This window comes from Electrophorus electricus, chromosome 3 (assembly GCF_013358815.1).
Source record: "Electrophorus electricus isolate fEleEle1 chromosome 3, fEleEle1.pri, whole genome shotgun sequence".
NCBI classification, from domain to species: domain Eukaryota; kingdom Metazoa; phylum Chordata; class Actinopteri; order Gymnotiformes; family Gymnotidae; genus Electrophorus; species Electrophorus electricus.
In genome coordinates, this window is record NC_049537.1 from 30,463,067 (window position 1) to 30,480,701 (window position 17,635).

The 17,635-nt window shown below is 42.0% G+C and overlaps 1 protein-coding gene across 4 annotated transcripts; it reads right to left on the bottom strand.

The window, feature by feature from the left end:
* Window positions 1-177: 177 nt before the first annotated feature.
* Window positions 178-17,564, bottom strand: kif26bb (kinesin family member 26Bb). 4 transcript variants are annotated; one of them, XM_027015972.2, is made up of 16 exons: window positions 17,124-17,564; window positions 16,977-16,993; window positions 16,428-16,817; window positions 15,293-15,637; window positions 13,246-13,403; window positions 12,773-12,935; window positions 11,347-11,547; window positions 10,397-10,490; window positions 9,315-9,577; window positions 8,856-9,039; window positions 8,516-8,660; window positions 8,257-8,416; window positions 5,189-8,108; window positions 4,832-5,001; window positions 1,891-2,035; window positions 178-1,508 (listed from the first exon to the last, which is right to left on the bottom strand). In XM_027015972.2, the coding sequence occupies exons 3-16, from the start codon at window positions 16,806-16,808 to the stop codon at window positions 1,426-1,428; spliced, it is 5,412 nt and encodes a 1,803-aa protein (XP_026871773.2). In that variant the 5' UTR covers window positions 16,809-16,817; window positions 16,977-16,993; window positions 17,124-17,564; the 3' UTR covers window positions 178-1,425. The 4 variants fall into 4 exon arrangements, with proteins under 4 accessions (XP_026871773.2, XP_026871771.2, XP_035380609.1 ...); XM_027015970.2 differs by having other exon boundaries at window positions 16,977-17,564; XM_027015973.2 differs by having other exon boundaries at window positions 1,418-1,508; window positions 1,891-2,018; window positions 16,977-17,564.
* Window positions 17,565-17,635: the final 71 nt, after the last annotated feature.

The following is a 17,635-nucleotide window of genomic DNA, read 5'->3' on the forward strand; positions in this document are numbered from 1 at the left end:
TTGGATAGAGAGAGTTGTGGTGGAAGTATTGAGCCATTACTCTCACACGCTAACACTGTGTGAGAAATATGCACAATATGTACATTATGATTAAAACCCCACATTTATATATCACTAATGGTGAAGCAGTTACCACACACTTCACCTTAACAAACCGCACATTGTTTAATGCCAATACATACAAACTTTATTTCATGTCTAGACTACCTTTGAGTTTCTACAATTTCTAATTTCTCTCCTGATTACAAAAACAAAAGAAAAGAGTAATAGACAGTAGTAAATGTTTAACCCTCAGCAGCTTTTAGCTTAGAGAATAAATAAGGAGTTTGGGCAACAAGGGGAATATGACAGGAACCCACTGGCAGGAACAGGAGCAGAGAGGAACATACAGTGTCCTGGAAGAAGAAGGAGAACTCAAACTTTATTTGGCCTTGTTCTCCGGTTCTCTGAATTTAACCCCACCCCCCACCCCCCACCTCAGGTGAGCAACATTCCTTCGGACAGCACAATAGGTTGGTCTGTAGAGGATACATAGTACATTTGAATTAGGTTGCAGTGAACTTAGGTTAAAAACAACATACGTTTAATATGTCGTTTTTTGTGAAGGACATACGTTCACTGCTGTTTGGTTAATGAAGGAGAGGAAAGAATCACTTAGTGAATATGCATGAAAAGCAACATAATAAGAGAGGTTAAACAAACATGAGCAGTATGAGGCTATTTCTACGCAAATGTAAAATAGAATGAGTGGTCACTACACATGCATCTATATGTACATTTTATCGTTCTGCAAATATAATGCCCATTTAAATAAGACTTGTACATTTTTGCATATGAAAAACATTAGTGTGGCAATGCACAAAATCATTAACTGAAAACTGAAATTTATGTTATGAGAAAAAGACTCAAAGACATTGTGGTTAATGTTGTTAACTGGCATTGTTGACCAACCTCTGAGTGATAGATGAGGGTACATTATCACAGTAATGCACTGAGAATGCTGTTAGCATGGCTGCAGAAGCAAACCAGGAGCTCAGGAATTCACCAACTCATCTCATTGGTTGGCTCAGGACCTCCATCTGTCAGGTTCATTTGTAGCCCTGTGCTCCCGTATGTTGCTTTGACCTGTGTCCAAGCCTTAGCAAAGGCCAAAACAGCTTTGTTTTCCAAATTTGATTTGATCAGCACCAGTGAAACTTGGCCTAAAGACATTAATGGAATTTTAGAGGTGTTTCTGACAGTGTTGTGTAAATATCAGTTCTGTGCATTATTAAATGGAGTGGGAAGTTTGTTGAATTGCTGTCTATGCTGCGTCCCCGTTAGATGTTTATAATCCACAGGTGGCCCGAGGTGTCTCTTCTTCCGGCGCTTAGGTGTGGCACCAAAGCAGGTCACCACCAGGACGCTGGCCTTGTAAAGGCTAATTCAACTCTCCAGCCACTTGGTCACCAATTCCAATGCTTCTCCCTGCTCTAGGGAGTCACCTTCAAATGTCTGCCAAAGGTCAACTGTAAAGCCCAGAGCAGAAATAATCGTTACATAGTCTAAGGGGGGCACTGAAAACATTATTGATATTATTTCTGTTATATTTACTGTATTACTGTATCTGGTAATGGTAGATCAATGGTAATGTTATCATTTAAAGGAAGTGGACTTTGTTGTTACTTTGTGAAGTTTAGGACAAAAGAATGTGTTTTTCCTTTAATTTGTTTCAAAAATGATAAAATTGCCATTAGCTTCTTTAAGAAGTCATTCATATGTAAAGGTAAAACAATACATAAAAAATGGTAACATCACCCTTAAAAATTACAAGGTGGTTCTTTAGTAACTCTTTGTCATTTAGTAACACAGCTAAAGTAAATAATTCGAAACCACTTTTGCAACACTCACGAGTCCTTTTCAGTGGATCCACTATCAGATGCTGCTTGACTAGTTCTATCTCTCTCTTTAGGTTGGTGTACTTGGCCCTCACCTCCACAATCCTCTGCTCTTCGTGCTCCAGGAATTTTAGCTTGGCACTGAAACAGACCACACTCTGACAACATGGCCAACATTAGGGAGAGGCCCCTTTAATCATGGCCAATGACTATGAGCATTTGCCAGACTTGAAATGAAATGCAAATCGACTGTATAGACCATTTCAGCAAACAGTAATTTGGACATACCTCTAATTCATCATCACCTTCACAGGTGGTAATTATTGTGGCCAGCTGATAGTAATAACAAAGGATGAGGAGTGTTGATTCGAATGATAGAACATTTTTGTACTTTTGGCTATTATGGGTTTGAGATCACTTTAGATGAGTCTAGGTCAAAGACATTGCTAATCGATACTGATGCGAATGTTTCATAAATATTGGAATATTTTCATAGATGATGCCTTTGCTCATTTTACCTGTTCAGAGAATAGATGTACTCACCTATATACAATCTACTGTTAAAACAATAACAATTCCTTTGGTGCCAACTTACAAAATCCTGCAGGATAATGCAGAAACTGCAGCCCTGTTAAGGAGCCTCCACTAATCACAATTAAAGTTTTGTCATTTCCAATGGCAAAGCATTTTAATGCCATCGGACACTGCATTAATGACACGTCTATTGGCACTGCCAGTTGTTGCTATGGCAGCAATGAAATTAGGAAACTCAAAGAAAAAGAACTCATCTACATTCTCAGAACTTTAGAACCCCATGGAATTAATGTTATTATTTTAACATCTACTTTTCTGTGAGTGAACTGCGGCAACGTATTGAGTCAGGCTTAACAAAAGAGCAGAAACAGCCAATGTGGGGGCTTCCAAGTTGTTATAGTCACATCTTCACAGTCACAGAGAAAAGCTGTACACACACCAAATCAGTGCAGCATAGCATTACGACTGGCGACGCTACACTGATCCAATTTCATCCCCACTGGCTCCCTCTAGCTAAGAAAGAGGCTGCATGGAAAGAGACTAGCTGCAGGGATCACCGAGCCATCAAACTAGTGGTCCTAGCATGGAACAAGGATAGCAGCTGGCATTTCTGTGGGGACTATCAGAGAGACTCAACACTGTCACTGAGTTCCACTCACATCCAATCACACACATTGACGTAGCTCTGGATCAACTCGCCAGTGTGGTTCAGCTCGCTGGGGCTGCCTGGCAGGTAGCATAAGCCCCTGATGCTAAAGAGAAAACAGCATTCACACTAAACACCAGACTCTGGCCATTCAAAGTTATGGCTTTTGGGCATTGTTCACCATAATTTCTATACACCGTGTTATTGCCACCTGCCTGGACGTGGTCGTAACATAATGCACCGGCCACATTTGAACATTTGATTGACAAACTTTGACAATGTGTTGGTCCACATGCCCACTTTTGAGCATGCACTCACAATCCTGAAACAAATATTCCAGGCTCTTATTACAACAAACGTCCAGCTGCAGCCAAAGAAGTGCAACATCCTCCAACAGTGTGAGCACATCGTGGGCTGTGCTACAGTGGACATGTTGTGGCAGTGGTCCACACCGTAGGACACTGTCCAGTCAGTTGCAGAACTGCCTGGTATTGGCATCGTACTACCGGTGTTTCACGTATGGGTTTACCAACTTTACCAGACCTCTACACTAGTGCACAGAAAAGTGGAGCATGCTCCATTGGGATAAGGAGGCTGAGCGTTCACTGTGCTCCATGCTTGGCTATGTAAAACATCAGAGCTAGCTTTCCCCGGGACTGGCTACGAGTTAATCGTGGACACAGACACCAGCAATAAAGGTATTGGTGCCATCCTATCAAAGATAGAAGATGTACTTGTAGTGTACAACAGTAGGTGATTGAGCAAGCCAGACTGAAATTATGGCATGACAAGAAGAGAAGTGTTATTTGTAGAGGTGGGGGTCTGCCATTTGTGCTCTCAGCTCTGTGATGTCCCCTGTGACCTGCAGACTGATCACACTTCACTGTTGTGGCTTATGCAGTTTAAAGAACTTGAATTCCAAGTGGTGAGATGGATCACGGCACTGCAGGAATATTGCTTCATCGTTCACCACCGTGCTGGGCACCTGCCCAGTAAAGCTAATGCCCTGACTTGCCACTCCAGTGCCACTGAGGGATGCTGATACTGTGCATGCATCGAGGAAAACATGTCAGTGGTTGAGAGGAGTTCTGCCGCTGATGCCATCACCCCATCAGTAACCCTGTCTGACCCTGGGATCAACACTGTTAGCTGTGAGGAATACCATTGCACCAAAGAGGAAGATGTGGAGCTGTCTTGGGCACATGGGGGGCTCCAGGCTCTAGTGGTGCTGGGAGTGGTGCATGGGCCATTTGGCATGGCAGAAATGCTGAAATAGCTACAGTGGCACCTCTACTGGCCGGGCAGCCACAATGGCATAGAACTCTATCTGTATTACACTACTGGCCAGGCAGCCACTCCATCCCCAGAGCAATGGCCTTATGGAGCACTTCAATCAAATGCTCACCACTCAGCTCGCTATCATGACCACCAAACACTGGATTTACGTCAGCTGTCTTGAGAGTAGGCAGTCAAGTGTGGCTGTTTAACCCAAACCACTGGAAGGTACGCTGGCCTAAGCTTGACTCAGTGTGGAACGGCCCAGTGTGGTGAGTGAATGCCTGGGCCACGGTTTGTGTACCGTGGTGGGGTTGGCAGATCATTATGGTATGTAGTTATATTCTCATGGGTATGTAGTTATATTCCCTTCTATTTTGAGTCCCCAGTTTTTAAAACTAATTCAAGTCACCAAAGTGCCTGATAAGACATAGGCAATTAATATGTGGGCATGAGTACTGCAGTAATACTTATAGCCTGAATTTATTTTAGACATTACCTTGTTCCCTGTTTCTCCTCTCTTCTTCAATCCAGCCACGCTGTCAATTTCATAGACTTTGATTTCATATGACTCTGAGGTTCCCCGATCTACCCAGCAGATTTTAGACCCACTTGCAGACCTCCTTTCAGAAAGGACGGTATCCTGCGATGAACGTCTTTGATGAGATGCTACGAATAAAAACGCCAGTGTAAATAAATAATTGAAAAAATATATTTTTAAAAAGTTGGACAATATTATTATAATATAATATTATTATAATAACTTGAAATACATTACAGCTAAAGCCAACATGAAAGCCATAAATGCAAGAAAGGCCATAAAACCATAAATACTCTTACTTTGCAGAAAACTTACCTGCACTGTTTCTTTTCTTGGAACTTCTTGGTGAGCTGAAGAAGAAGCTGTGATCACTGATGGAGTCATGTGTTGATGTGCTACTGCACATGGCCTCACTGTCCCTTCTCAAGCTCTCATAGCCGCTGCTGACTGTGCTGTTGCGATGATACAGCAAGGCAGTCTTACACATGGCCGGGGGAAGCTCCCCGCTTAGAACACTGGTGTTGTCACTGACATTCCCGCTGCAGTGGCTCGGTTTACGTGGGGCTGTGATTCTACTGTATGGGGAAGGTAAGGGGCGAGTCAACAATTTCAGTTTTTCGTTTGATTCTTCAGGGTCATCAGTGTCCAAGCTACTTTGGCTGGAGTTGCGGAGAGAATCTCCACCTGTTCTAAGTAGCTCAACCCTTCCATTCAGGGCTCTGCCAGGATTTTTAGAAGAGATAGAAGCTTTCCCTTGCTTTCGAGATAAAGACTGAGAGGACCATGAGATTTTTTTCACAGAGAATCCATCAGGAGAAAGGCTTGAGCTCCTATTAATTGAGTGCCTGGTAGATCTGGGAGATACACATGAATTCTTGGGTATAGTTCCTGACATCTTGGGACTGGGCAACATTTTTTTTTCATTTGACATTTTCGACTGACTTGGTTTGGAAGGCTGGGGTGTATCACTGTCAACAACATTGTGCATAGGGTGAAACCTTGGAACTATCTTGAGACTACAGCTAGCCTGAGATAGGTCCTCTTCATAGGTCTTCTCAGCCAGTGGGGTCATACCTTTGGCCTGAGCATAGTTTCCCTCCAAATTTCCTTTAGAACCCAAGGCCATGTAATGGCCATGCTCAAAATGTCTCTTGGTGACCCTTGGTAAGGTACCACCACCCACCAATCTTCCTGAACAGTCCTGACTACAAACATTAGTGCACTGCTCAACGAATCTGAATTCAAAGCAGTCTAAACGTGATCTACCCCGGGATCGGCTTCTGCTTGCTAACTGTTCAAGTTTTGCACTAAATAGCTTACTGCTGTCCTCAACGGGGGATTTGGGGGTATTTTTGTTGTGTTTACTGTCTGGGATGGGTCGGTCTAACTCTAGGCATGAAGTCATAAAGGGTTTTCTGTTTCTCTTATTGGGGCTGTTTTTATCTGGTTTCTGCACTGGTGGGCTTGAGTCTCTTTCTCCTGCCCATTCCATGAAACCATGTTTGACGGGACACAGTTTTCGTTCGAGTGTTGTTCTTGAGCTTCCACACTTGGACTCCCTGTCCCGTTTCATTGAGGTATGAAGGGAGTCTTTGTGGTCATCCTGTTTTTCTGTACTGAGCCAGCCTCTTGTAGGACTGCTTGTGCCATGGGCAAAGCAACTACTAACTGGATCTTTTTGTGGTTCTATCCTGTAACCATCTGCTAACATCTGATTAACTGGAGAGAAGCTGCCACTGCTCTCTTTAGAATTTTGCCTGTTACCTTGGTTACACTTTCGCTTAGTAGCATTCTGATCTAGTCTAATCTCACATGAGTGCTCTCTGAAATTTAAAACCTCATACTGGGTAATGGGTCCTTCCGAGACATGTTTCATGGTATTCTGAATTTTATTCTGAGACTCTTCTGAGCTATTACCAAGCTGAGAAGTGTTGTTGTCAATCTGTGGGTTGACAACAAAGTTTGGAGCCAAAGGAATGGCTTTGCCTTCAGATAACCCTGAGGTCTTATATATTTTTTCTAAAGACTGAAGTTGCGATTCAGAATCAGCTGCAGCCTGTTCTCCTCCTACACTACTGATAATCATCACAGGTTGCAATTCTGATGCCAAGCTCTTAGAAGAATTGGAGTCAGTAATATTAGCTATTTTTGCATGTTTGTTTTTATTAACTGCCCCACTGATTGTCACTTCCTCAACCACAGAATATACAACTTCATCATGTCCATTCAGATCCAGTGGCTGCTGAACTGTCACAGTGATTGTGGCCTTCATTTCCTTTTGGTTCTCCATGGGAACTTCATTAAGAGTGATAGGAAAAGAAGCAGGGCTAGCAGACAAGGTTGAGGAACTTTTACCTAGGGGAGAGATCCGAACCTTAGGGGGCAGAGTGGAGTCTTCTGATGACAGTCCTTCTATTGGCGGCTGTAAGGAAGGAGTCATGTGCATTGTTTCAGTTTCACTAGGTCCAGATGTTTGTTTACACTTTATAGAGTTATTAACAAGCCTTGAGGAACCATGGAGAATCTTTGGAACTGCTTTTGTTTGACTAATATGACTATAAGGTCTTTCCGCTGTGTTCTTCATTGGGGTATTTCTCTGAATGGAATATCCTAATCCTTTGTCATGAATGTCTTTTTTTCTTGGAAACCCTTGGATCTCTGGTTGTTCAGTATGGATTTTAGTGGTTTTGCCTGAGAGAGGTTCTGATATGATCACAGTATTAGCTGCCTGCTCCTTGCAAGAATTCACACCAGCCACATCAATTCCATCTATGCACACCAATCGATTCTGCAGCTCCGCAAAGGTGTTACACTTGAGGCACTCCAAGTCAGGAATACCACACCCTAATGATTTTTGTTGAGTGGTCTGAGTTTTTGTTTCCATTTTTGGTGCACGTGGGTTTTGAGATGCTGGCCATAAGAGATCACAGTGCTTTGTAGAGGTAGACACTTTTAAGCCTCCCTTGCTCCTTTGCAAGGACGGAATTATTGGCAAAAACTCTTGACTTGCATTGACCTCTTGGTCCAAATTGGCACACCCATTTGGATCCACACAGATAACAGCATCACATGACTTGTCACTTCCAGAGCATTCTTCTGGGTCATCGAAGAGGCTAGGCAGAGAGAAATCACGATTTAATGTACCTGTAGACCGAAATGCTCTTAGTCTGGGGGAAGTGTTCATTTTCCTTTCTTTGCCCAAGCTTCTTCCGCCAGGTGAGCTGGAAGCAGATTTCTAATCATGAAAAAAAGATTATCAGCATTACCACCAACTCAATCACAAATAGAAATAGTTATTTTAAAAAAACAATAGTTGGAATCCTAGGTAAATAAAGAACTAATGTTTTCCTTTAGATCTAACAAAAATCATTTAGGAGACACACCCTGGTCTTCTTTTGTAATCTCCGAATCTGAGAGACAATCTGAATGGTGCAAAGAGTCTCTGAGACATCTTCATGTGACGTGGAAATATGGGCTATAATTGTGGTGCAGCAGTTGACATTGCCCAGACATTCTTGCATAAGCATGGCCAGTTTGCTTCCCCTGTAAAATAGACAATGACAATGCGTTGTATTTATGCTCATATATGGTTCATGTATATATAACATTTCACTATGTGGCTGAAATATTTGCTTGCCATACTTGTTAGGGAGATGTTTATGCCCACTCAGCTTGGCCATAATGACATTACCAAGGTCAACAAGGCACACTGCTGTATTGGTCTTATTGCTCTCTCTCATACAGCTACCCAGGTCAATTAGGCTTAGCTTGCTTTGGTCCACATACACTAAGAAAGAGCAAATGTGAAGATATAAAAAATAAATAAATACATGTCTACCCATTATAGTCCACACAACAAATAAATCATATGTGGTTTGAAAATAAAATAATTATCAATTAGAAATGCATATTCACAGATAATTCAACAATAACATAATATCAAAATTTGGCATAGCAAAATAAAGCAGTCAAAGTAACTCACTTCCCGATTTGGTGCTACACTCTATGTGTTTCTGGCAGACATGAAGGGTGTAGAACATGTGACAGTTGTGCAGGGATGTCCCGCCTTGTCCTGCCATGCCGGTGCGCCGAGACACTAGAGCTGCATCAAGCAGGAAAGCTGCTCTCTCTGCCGTAGGAGCGCTCAGCACACTGTTGTTGCAAACCTAAAATGAAATTTTGACAACTTGACTAGCACATTAAAAGCCTTCTTAACTGGCTGTTAATATATATTGATGAAGATGTTATTTAATCTTATTAATTTAAAAAATGTTGTCTGACAAATTATAAATGTTAATATTAAATACTTATAAAAAAAAGCAATTATGAATACAGTCAATGTCTTAATTTGTCACTAGTCTATGTATAATTTACCTTTTTAACACATATGGATCCCAGTCTCACCAATGGGATTTTAATAGCGGTGTATGTAAAACTATACCTTTATTCCACAGATAGGGTCCTCTTGGAGACAAACGTTTGACTTATGGGTGTCCTTGCGATCGCCTGACTCAATATCAGCCAGCAAGTCCCTGATGACCTCGGTCTCTCCACAGACTTCCACAGCTGACACAGATACTGAAATATTTGCCCATGTTCTGTCCTTCTTCTTGTTAAGAAGCTTGAAAAGCCAAGAGATGGCACAAGGGATTATTCCAGCACTTGATGTGCAATCATCCCGCCCAATCATTGTGTAAGACATTCCTGTAAATAACAGAGAGAGAGAGGGAGTGAGAGAGAGAAAGGGTAAGAGAGATGACTTCTTTCTATAGGAGACAACAGAAGCAGAGGCATCTTTTAAATTATGGTTTAATAATCTTACCATCTGCATTTTCTGAATAAACTCATTTAGATTTGCGAAAGTTTAAAAGGGTACTACAATGTGTGTGTATGGGTTATGTTTTTGTAACAAAAAAATGTCATGGAAATGTCATCTTCAATTAAATACAAAGCACCATTGGGCATTCATGACTACAGGCCGCTTTAAAAGATTTATAATGTCTGGCTGAAGGCCAGGAACCTTTACAGATGGCCGCAAATTCAATTAGTTAACAGCGAATGACGTAATGCTCCAAGCTACAGGGAGGAATGGTTTTCATGATTTTGGGTGGATAACTATTAATAATCCTCTGAGTGAATGACCCACGATGACCTCCAGGATAGGGACCCCCCCTCCCCTCAACGATAGGACAACATTAATGCACATCCATTAGAAGTAACTCCAAGTCTCCTCTATGGGCATTTGCATGCTAGGCAGTTGAATTCCAGCCTTTTTGTGTCCATAAGGCAAGTGGCATGCAGTGCCTGAAAGCCCTGCCAGTGTATAATTGACTGATCTGGTGCATTTCTACAAAAGGTTAACAATGAAACAGATGCTGTAAGCATAGCACTAACATGCCTAAATGTAAACAATATGTCTTAGAAAGGAGGCAGGGGATACAGCAGGTCTTTTATATGAAATGGCGCTAGTGAATTTCAGCTTTCAGCAGAAGGTTTTAATATAATAAACAGCTTTGCACTTACCTTCTTTGGTTTGCCCAAAGCTCAGAAGGCAGCCATCAGATCCAGCGACCACAGACTGAAGAACCTCAAGCAAACTCCTTTCGCACACCTCAGCCTAGTGGAAGGGTGTGGTTGCTGGATTAAAACTGTTTATATAAAATATGTTTTGACCCCTATCTGAATTAATTACACTAAAGTGCAAGCCTAATATTTTGCCACCACACAGCAGAGGTTTTTATCCACAGAATTAGAATGTTCCCCAGAGTATTAGAGGACCCTTGGAGTAACTTGGGATTGACAACCATGTTAAAGTACACCAGTGCCTTTTTAAAGTGAAAGGGCTGAGGAGCTAATATCCGCCCATTTTCTCCAAATACCTTAGTGAGATGTGAACATAACCCTCAACCTAAGTACAAAGCTGGACTCCATATATGCTAGACTGCAGCTCATAAAACATTTGCAAGTCAAATAAAAAACTACTAATGGTATCGTGTCTAGTATTCCCATCAGTGCAGTAACTGTTGGATTGTAGTGATGTAAGGCAAGAACAACCCAAATGTCACATCTTTAATGAACACATGGACACTGTGTTTTGGAATGTTCTTATGAGATGAATGTGGAACAGTTTTGGCATAAATCAAATCGATTACACGTGTAATGTTTTCCAATTCAATTCAAATGAACTGGTTCCATGTTACACATCAAACTTTTACAGATGCCCAAATTTTGCTTTAGTTTTTGCACTGGAACATTCGGTGCTAACATAGTTAACAAGAATGCTTGTGACCAACAGCATGCAAACTGCAGATACATTTGTATGAAGCTGATTTTTCCATGAACCATGTAGAAGCCAGCTCTGCTAAATATACACAACTGGGAACCTTGATGCTAGAAATGTGGATACAATTATAGCCCGGGTGGCAAAATGTGTTTTTAGGTCATAAGACAGAAACAACAAGCATGATAACGACCTGGGAAGACCCGGGGCCAAAAGCAGCATCGAAGGTGAAGGCCTTTGGGGTGAATGCAGTGCCCTCAGACAAACGCCCGTGTCTGCTTTTGTTGGTGGGTTCTACTACTATGACCTGTCTCCTGCGTAGGTCCAGTTTGAGAGCTTGTGACCGGGACGTGTCTGCCCTGGGGAACGGACTGACACGCAACATCACTTTAACCTGGAAATATGGGGAAAAAAGGATCTAATTTACTAAAAACCCCCCCACAAATGTCAGCATTTGAAGGACAGTTAGAAACACTCCAGGCTGTAGACTGCCTGGAACAACATGAGCAACAAATGCAAATGAACACTATTATTATCCAGCAAATTGCATCTTAATTATTAATTAAATTATTAATTAATTAAATTAGTAATTAATTAAATTAGCAATTGGTTAATTAGTGATTATTTCTAGTTTTGGAATAAAAGTTCAATAAATATCTCAGTGAAACAAAACTTAAATACATTGGTAAATTAACTAGATGCTTAATTTTTCCCTTAATTATAATACTTAGACATCAAATAGACTGCCACAGGTTTATTGTATTATTTGTGAAATATGCTTTAGTTTTACATAATCAAAAGGTTGCTGGCACAAAAATATCAGAAATGGTAAACTGTGACAATTGGGACAAATACAGAAGAAACATACAGTCTTTCTGCATGTTTATGCAGTCTTCCTTTAAAGTTCATTAACACTCTTGTGGAGAGATAATATTTCCCAGTTCAGTAACTGGCGCTGTGATGGTAAAATTGATTACCCATTACTGAAGAACTGTGATCTCAATGAATCAAATTACTGTATAGCCAGTTCTCTGAGCTTGAGTTCAAGTTGATGCGATGTTTGATATGTAATGCATTTGTTCGATGACTGACGTTATCTCCAGCTCAGTTGAGTGACCTGTCAAATTTAATTTATGAAAAATTAATTATTTAAAGGCCCATTTTCTTGTTGGATGAGCTTGGTTGAGTGCATGCTCACTACCAGGTGCTGCCGTGAGAGCAGTCTAATGTGAAACTTAAGAAGCTCCTCAGTGTGGACTGTGAAGGTGGTGAATGCATTACTTTAACTCAAACAATTTTCCTGCTCTCGTGGCAGTGAAAAGGAGTTGTGAAGGACACTCTAAGGTCTAAATTTTAAAAGTTATGCAGTTGTAAACATACATGTAGCAGCTAAAGGGTCTTCAATATGTGACAAAAGCGGGATAAAAGCAAATCAAACTGATCATGCAGCCTGTGTTATGGCTATATGTGTGAAAAATGTTGGTGAATAATCCAAATAATTTCAAAATCATTCATTCTCAGACATGCTGCTTTTATATACATTGTTATGCCAATTTGGCAAATGTGTGCATTACATTACCAAACTGCAGTACGGGTCCACTAGGATAAAATGTTCACACCTTCCCTGTCTCTGGAATCTCCCTGCCCTTGCTGGCACTGTGGAAGAGGTTTGAGGGCACAGGAGGAGGCGCCTTGTGGAGAAGAGCACTGAAGTTGGTTGGATAGCGGTCGTCAGAGCGCTGCTTCCTCCGTCGTGAGGTCAAGTTCAGCTTCTGGACAGCCCTGGGGACATGTGGGCTTTGTTTACTGCTGATGAAAGAAACTGCTGACTCATTGATATCACTCAGTCAATCTGATTTCACTTAAACCTACAATCAATCCACTACATTCCTATGTACTTCAAATTTAAAAAAAATCACAACTTATAAAGTCTTCGGCTCATTCATCCACTCAAGAGTTAGTTTGCTAGCGTATTTAAGAAGAGCCAGCTGTACATTATTAATGCTTTCCAATGCATTTTTCATGGGGCCCGCCTTTGACACAACAAATATGACCTATGTGTTAAGTGAACATTAGCTCTATCATCAGTTACCTGACAATGAAGGAGACAGCAGCAGAGGTTCCTGCAGGCAGCATTGTGGAGACTTTGGATGTGTTGAAGTGTAGGGGACCACTGAACTGGCAGAGCACCGTGGCTGGTGATGTAGCCTTCTCATCCTCCTTCTTCTTATTCAGAGCATCCTGGGACATCTGCAGAATGCCACAGGACACACGGGTCATTTTAACCAAGGAAATGATTCATATTTTCCTCTCAATTATTCATTAATCTAACCAGAAAATGTATGAGTCGTGATATATGTCTACATGGAGGAATCTGTCAAAGATGACAGCAGCTTGGCATCGCAAAGGAGAGATTTGATAATATTCTTGATACATTTATATACACTTTGTGTATTTTCACAGTGGCAAGAGTGATCAGGCCAAGTTCTATAATGCCTGATGTCTCTGTCTTACTGTTTATTTCATGGAAGACAGGCATTGAGATTATTCTCTGTCTTGGCTCCTGGTTGTGGGAACGAACGTTCACTTGCTGTCTTCAAGTGCAGACTGAAGACTCATCTATTTGTGGGGTATTTAAATGACCATCAATCCTGCACTTATGGAAATACTGTATTGCACAACTATTGATTAATTGAGCATCTAGCACTTATTGTGGTTTAGTATTTCACTTTTGCTTACTGTGTAATTCTTTCTAGGTGTCAGCATTGACTCCTGTATTTAGCAGTATCTTAGTCCAATGGTATCTTGGACTCAAACCTATTGTACTGGCTAGGATGCATTCTATCAGTAGATGACAAAGCACTTTTTAAGTCACTCTGGATAAGAGCTAAATGCCATAAATGTAATATATTTCTAGGTTGAAATTCACAGGACCTGAGACAAACCCCCACTGAGCACAAGCTGACCAAGACACTCAGGTGAAATCATGCACTCCCTGACATGTGCGCCAGTACTCACAAAATGGCTGGCTGAATCTACAGGCAGCATCTGAAGACAGCCTAGGTCAAGGTCCTTCTCTCCCTCTCTCTCACATATACGGTGACGTTAAGTACTCCCGGGCGTGCCTCTGCGACTCATGGAAGTCTACTCCTAGCCATTCAAAATGGGAGTGCTGTGTTTTTGCTTCAAGATTATAATGTAGTTTTGTAATTACGGCACTGGGAGGGCTGCTCAGACATCTGAGAGGCGACACAGGAATGACCATGCTGAGGTCATCTATACTGACCCTCCCTCTGGTCAACTTTCCTCTCCTCCAGCCTCTGTCTATGCACACTTTGTCTCCTCTGAAAGGAGATTTAGTTACCTGCGCACCGTGGATAAACTCCCCCATCGCTGACGGCCATGTGGTGCCTGCCATTCAGACTAAAGTGGATGCAAATTCAAGTGCATGATGTCTGCATGTTTTGGTAATGAAATGGCGCTGGCCTAATGGAGTGAGCTGGCTGTCGCGCGCCTGACCTGGCGCTGCTTACAAACTTTCACTGCAGTTGGACACATTACCCTTTCATTTTTATTTACAGCCCAGCCCTGTGAGGATATGAATGCTTCACTGGTCATTAAATATTACCATGATATTGATCACGTCCCCCCTTTTTTGTCCGCAGTATGACAGGAATAAATCAGGTACCACTTTGCCATTAGCTATAGTAGGGCTGCAGCCACAGCTAAGGACCTAATTGAGGTTGATTAGAGGGGCAGTGAATCAGAAGCTGACACACGTGTGCCCTGGCTATCTGCAGAGCGCACATAAAACATGAAAGGAAAGTGATATGCCATGAGGAAATGCATGGAAAAGCCTCGTATACTGGAGATAATGGTTCAAGAGCAAAGTAACAGAATGGATAGTCATTAGCAAACAAGCTTTGGGTCCATTCATTTGGGAGGTTTCCAAATGGACATGGATATGGTTCTAAAAAATGCAACATTTATGGTATACAGTATTTCAATAAATTATGTGTGTATACTGTACACTCTGAATGCAATATCTGGATTAAATCTATCTGTGACATTTTCCATATGGTGCAGTTATCCGTGATAATAATAAAAACGGCCTGTTTCATTTAAATGGAGCAGCCTACCGTGTGACTGAAAGAAGAGACTCCATTACATTCAGAAAGAGGCCACAAGGTGTGCAAATGCGTGGGTTGTGTGACCCAGCAGTGTTTGTCCGGGCTGCGGGGCCTCTGGCGGGGGCTAGAGTCAGGGAAGCGGGAGCCACAAGCTCTGGGTAGGGTGTGAGCCCCTAAGGCGGGGCTCCCAGGCGCGACGTTGGCAGGGACACAGCCGGGCCAGATGGCGCGGTCGTGGGTTAGGAGCGTGCGCACTGCCTCCTGCTTCAGCTGGCTCTGGTGTGTGGAGCAGACGTCGCAGCGATCGGCACTCACCCGCAGGCTCTCGCACAGGAGAACGGAGAGTTTCGGGTCCTGGGGTGAGAAGGAGGAAGACGTGTTGCGTGGGACCCTCGATCGGATTTTTTTTTTCGGAAGCATGATTCACCCTAATGTAACGTCTCGCAAGTGAAAATTCATGCCCAAGGCTGGTTTTGTTGGCGTCCACGCAGTATGTGAAAGACAGTGTAGTATGACTGGATTAATTCCATAAATCATGATGATTAAATGTTTAATAACCTGCAAAAGTTATTTTCTTGTACAAATATGATAAATGTCAAAGTAAATCACTTCATTTATAGTCCAAAACAAAAGAGGTACCTAGCATTCAAATGTTATCCGTGTGAGTGGTGTAGGGTAGTAGCTGAGCCAATAACCCATCTTCGTTACTGCATGGCTCTTTCTTAAATTAGATTACATTTTCTTTTTCTTTCAGTAAGGAACATGTTTATATATATATATATATATATATATATATATATATATATATATATATATATATATATATATATATATATATATATATATATTCATTCTACCTATTATCTCTTTTCTCCCCATTAAAGACAGTTGCAGGGGAGACATGTGAGTCACGTTTCTATTACAGAAGCTAATCGATTTAAACTCGCTTCAGGGAGAAAAAAACACTCGCTTCTGCATGGAATGGATATTTGAGACTGCAGCTAGTGGGATCAACGTCATGTCATTTCAGTCTGTCAGTCTGAGGGGGAGCCGTGAGCAAAGATGTGATAGGCCTGCATAATAACCCATTCCTAAAGTTAGAAAAATGTAAAGAATTGATAATAAGTGAAAGTGAGCTTCTTACGTTGGTAGAAAAGTGTCCTTCAGTTAACAGCCTTCGCGCTTTCTCCCTGAAGACATCCACGCGGGCGACACATTCTTCGCACAGAAGTCCCGTGTCGGGTATCGGCGGGGTCTTGTCTTTCACCCCAAAGGACTTGATAGAGTTGTATCCCGAACAACCGGCGATGGATTCCAAGGACAGTTTGAATCCTGAGACAGTGCGTCCAGAGGGACCGACCAGACAACCCGCGGACGAGAAATCGGCCGTCTTCAGTGTGGCGCCGTGGGCATCACCTGAAGCGCCGGCGCCTTCGGGCGAGGGACGCTCTACGCACGGAAAGCTCACTAGCGCTGTGCGACTCTTTGTCCCGCTGAACCGGGAACCGAGTTTGTTACAGGTCATCTGCGAGAGCTGCAAGCAATACAGTACATGCAAAAACGATCTGACTCATTTAAACCGTTGCAGACATATCACACAGCAATATTCGTCTACAATGCAATATTTAGATTTAATAATGCTTTTCCTAAATCATTTAAAACTCGTTTGGCTGTACACGAAACTTATACTTACGTATCTTTGACTTTTGTCTATTTCCGAGGACCCCATTATACAGAAAAAAAGGACAAAAATATTTTTTTCAATCTATCATTTCGTGTCCTACGTTCAACGAATAAATTACTGCTAAATCCCAAACTGAAGAAGGTTGCGGTCACTCACATCAGCCACGACATAGACAGATGAGTTAGGACATTGTCCGCGTTTGGTGTGATTTCACGCACTTCTCTGATCGCAGTTGTCATTCCCGGACTGGGCAGGCGTCGGCTAAAAGTCGCATCACGAGGAGCGCACAGAAAGGCAGAAACTGCACCAGGGATGAATGTGCGCTCAGTGAATCCGATGAGCCTCCAGCATCGACACAACCAGTCTACTGAGACAATAAAATCATTCCCAAGTTTTCACGCGAATACTCCATCTTTCGCCCCCTTTTCGATGTTAACTTTACTCATTGTTATTCAAAGGAATACAGTAGGCTATTAAACCGGACTATGCTACACAATTCATGGAAAAACCTAAAAATAAACTGTTTTTTTCCCCCTGTTAATTAGCACTGGGCCTAAATTCTGTGCACATCTTTTCATCCCGAACAGCAGGGTACCACCCTTTTATTCTCATGAGTCCAAGCATGGAGATTGCAAACTGTTGTGGTTACCGCATGGTGATTATAGAAT

Bases quoted from the DNA above. Each gene is read 5' to 3' on its own strand.
- kif26bb (XM_027015970.2), bottom strand. From the start codon at position 17,012: ATGGGGTCCTCGGAAATAGACAAAAGTCAAAGATAC. The intron at 15,638-16,427 runs GTAAGAAGCTCA...TTCTCACCCCAG, and splicing joins AAGGACACTTTTCTACCAAC to GACCCGAAACTCTCCGTTCT. The intron at 10,491-11,346 runs GTCGTTATCATG...CCCTTCCACTAG, and splicing joins TTGGCCCCGGGTCTTCCCAG to GCTGAGGTGTGCGAAAGGAG.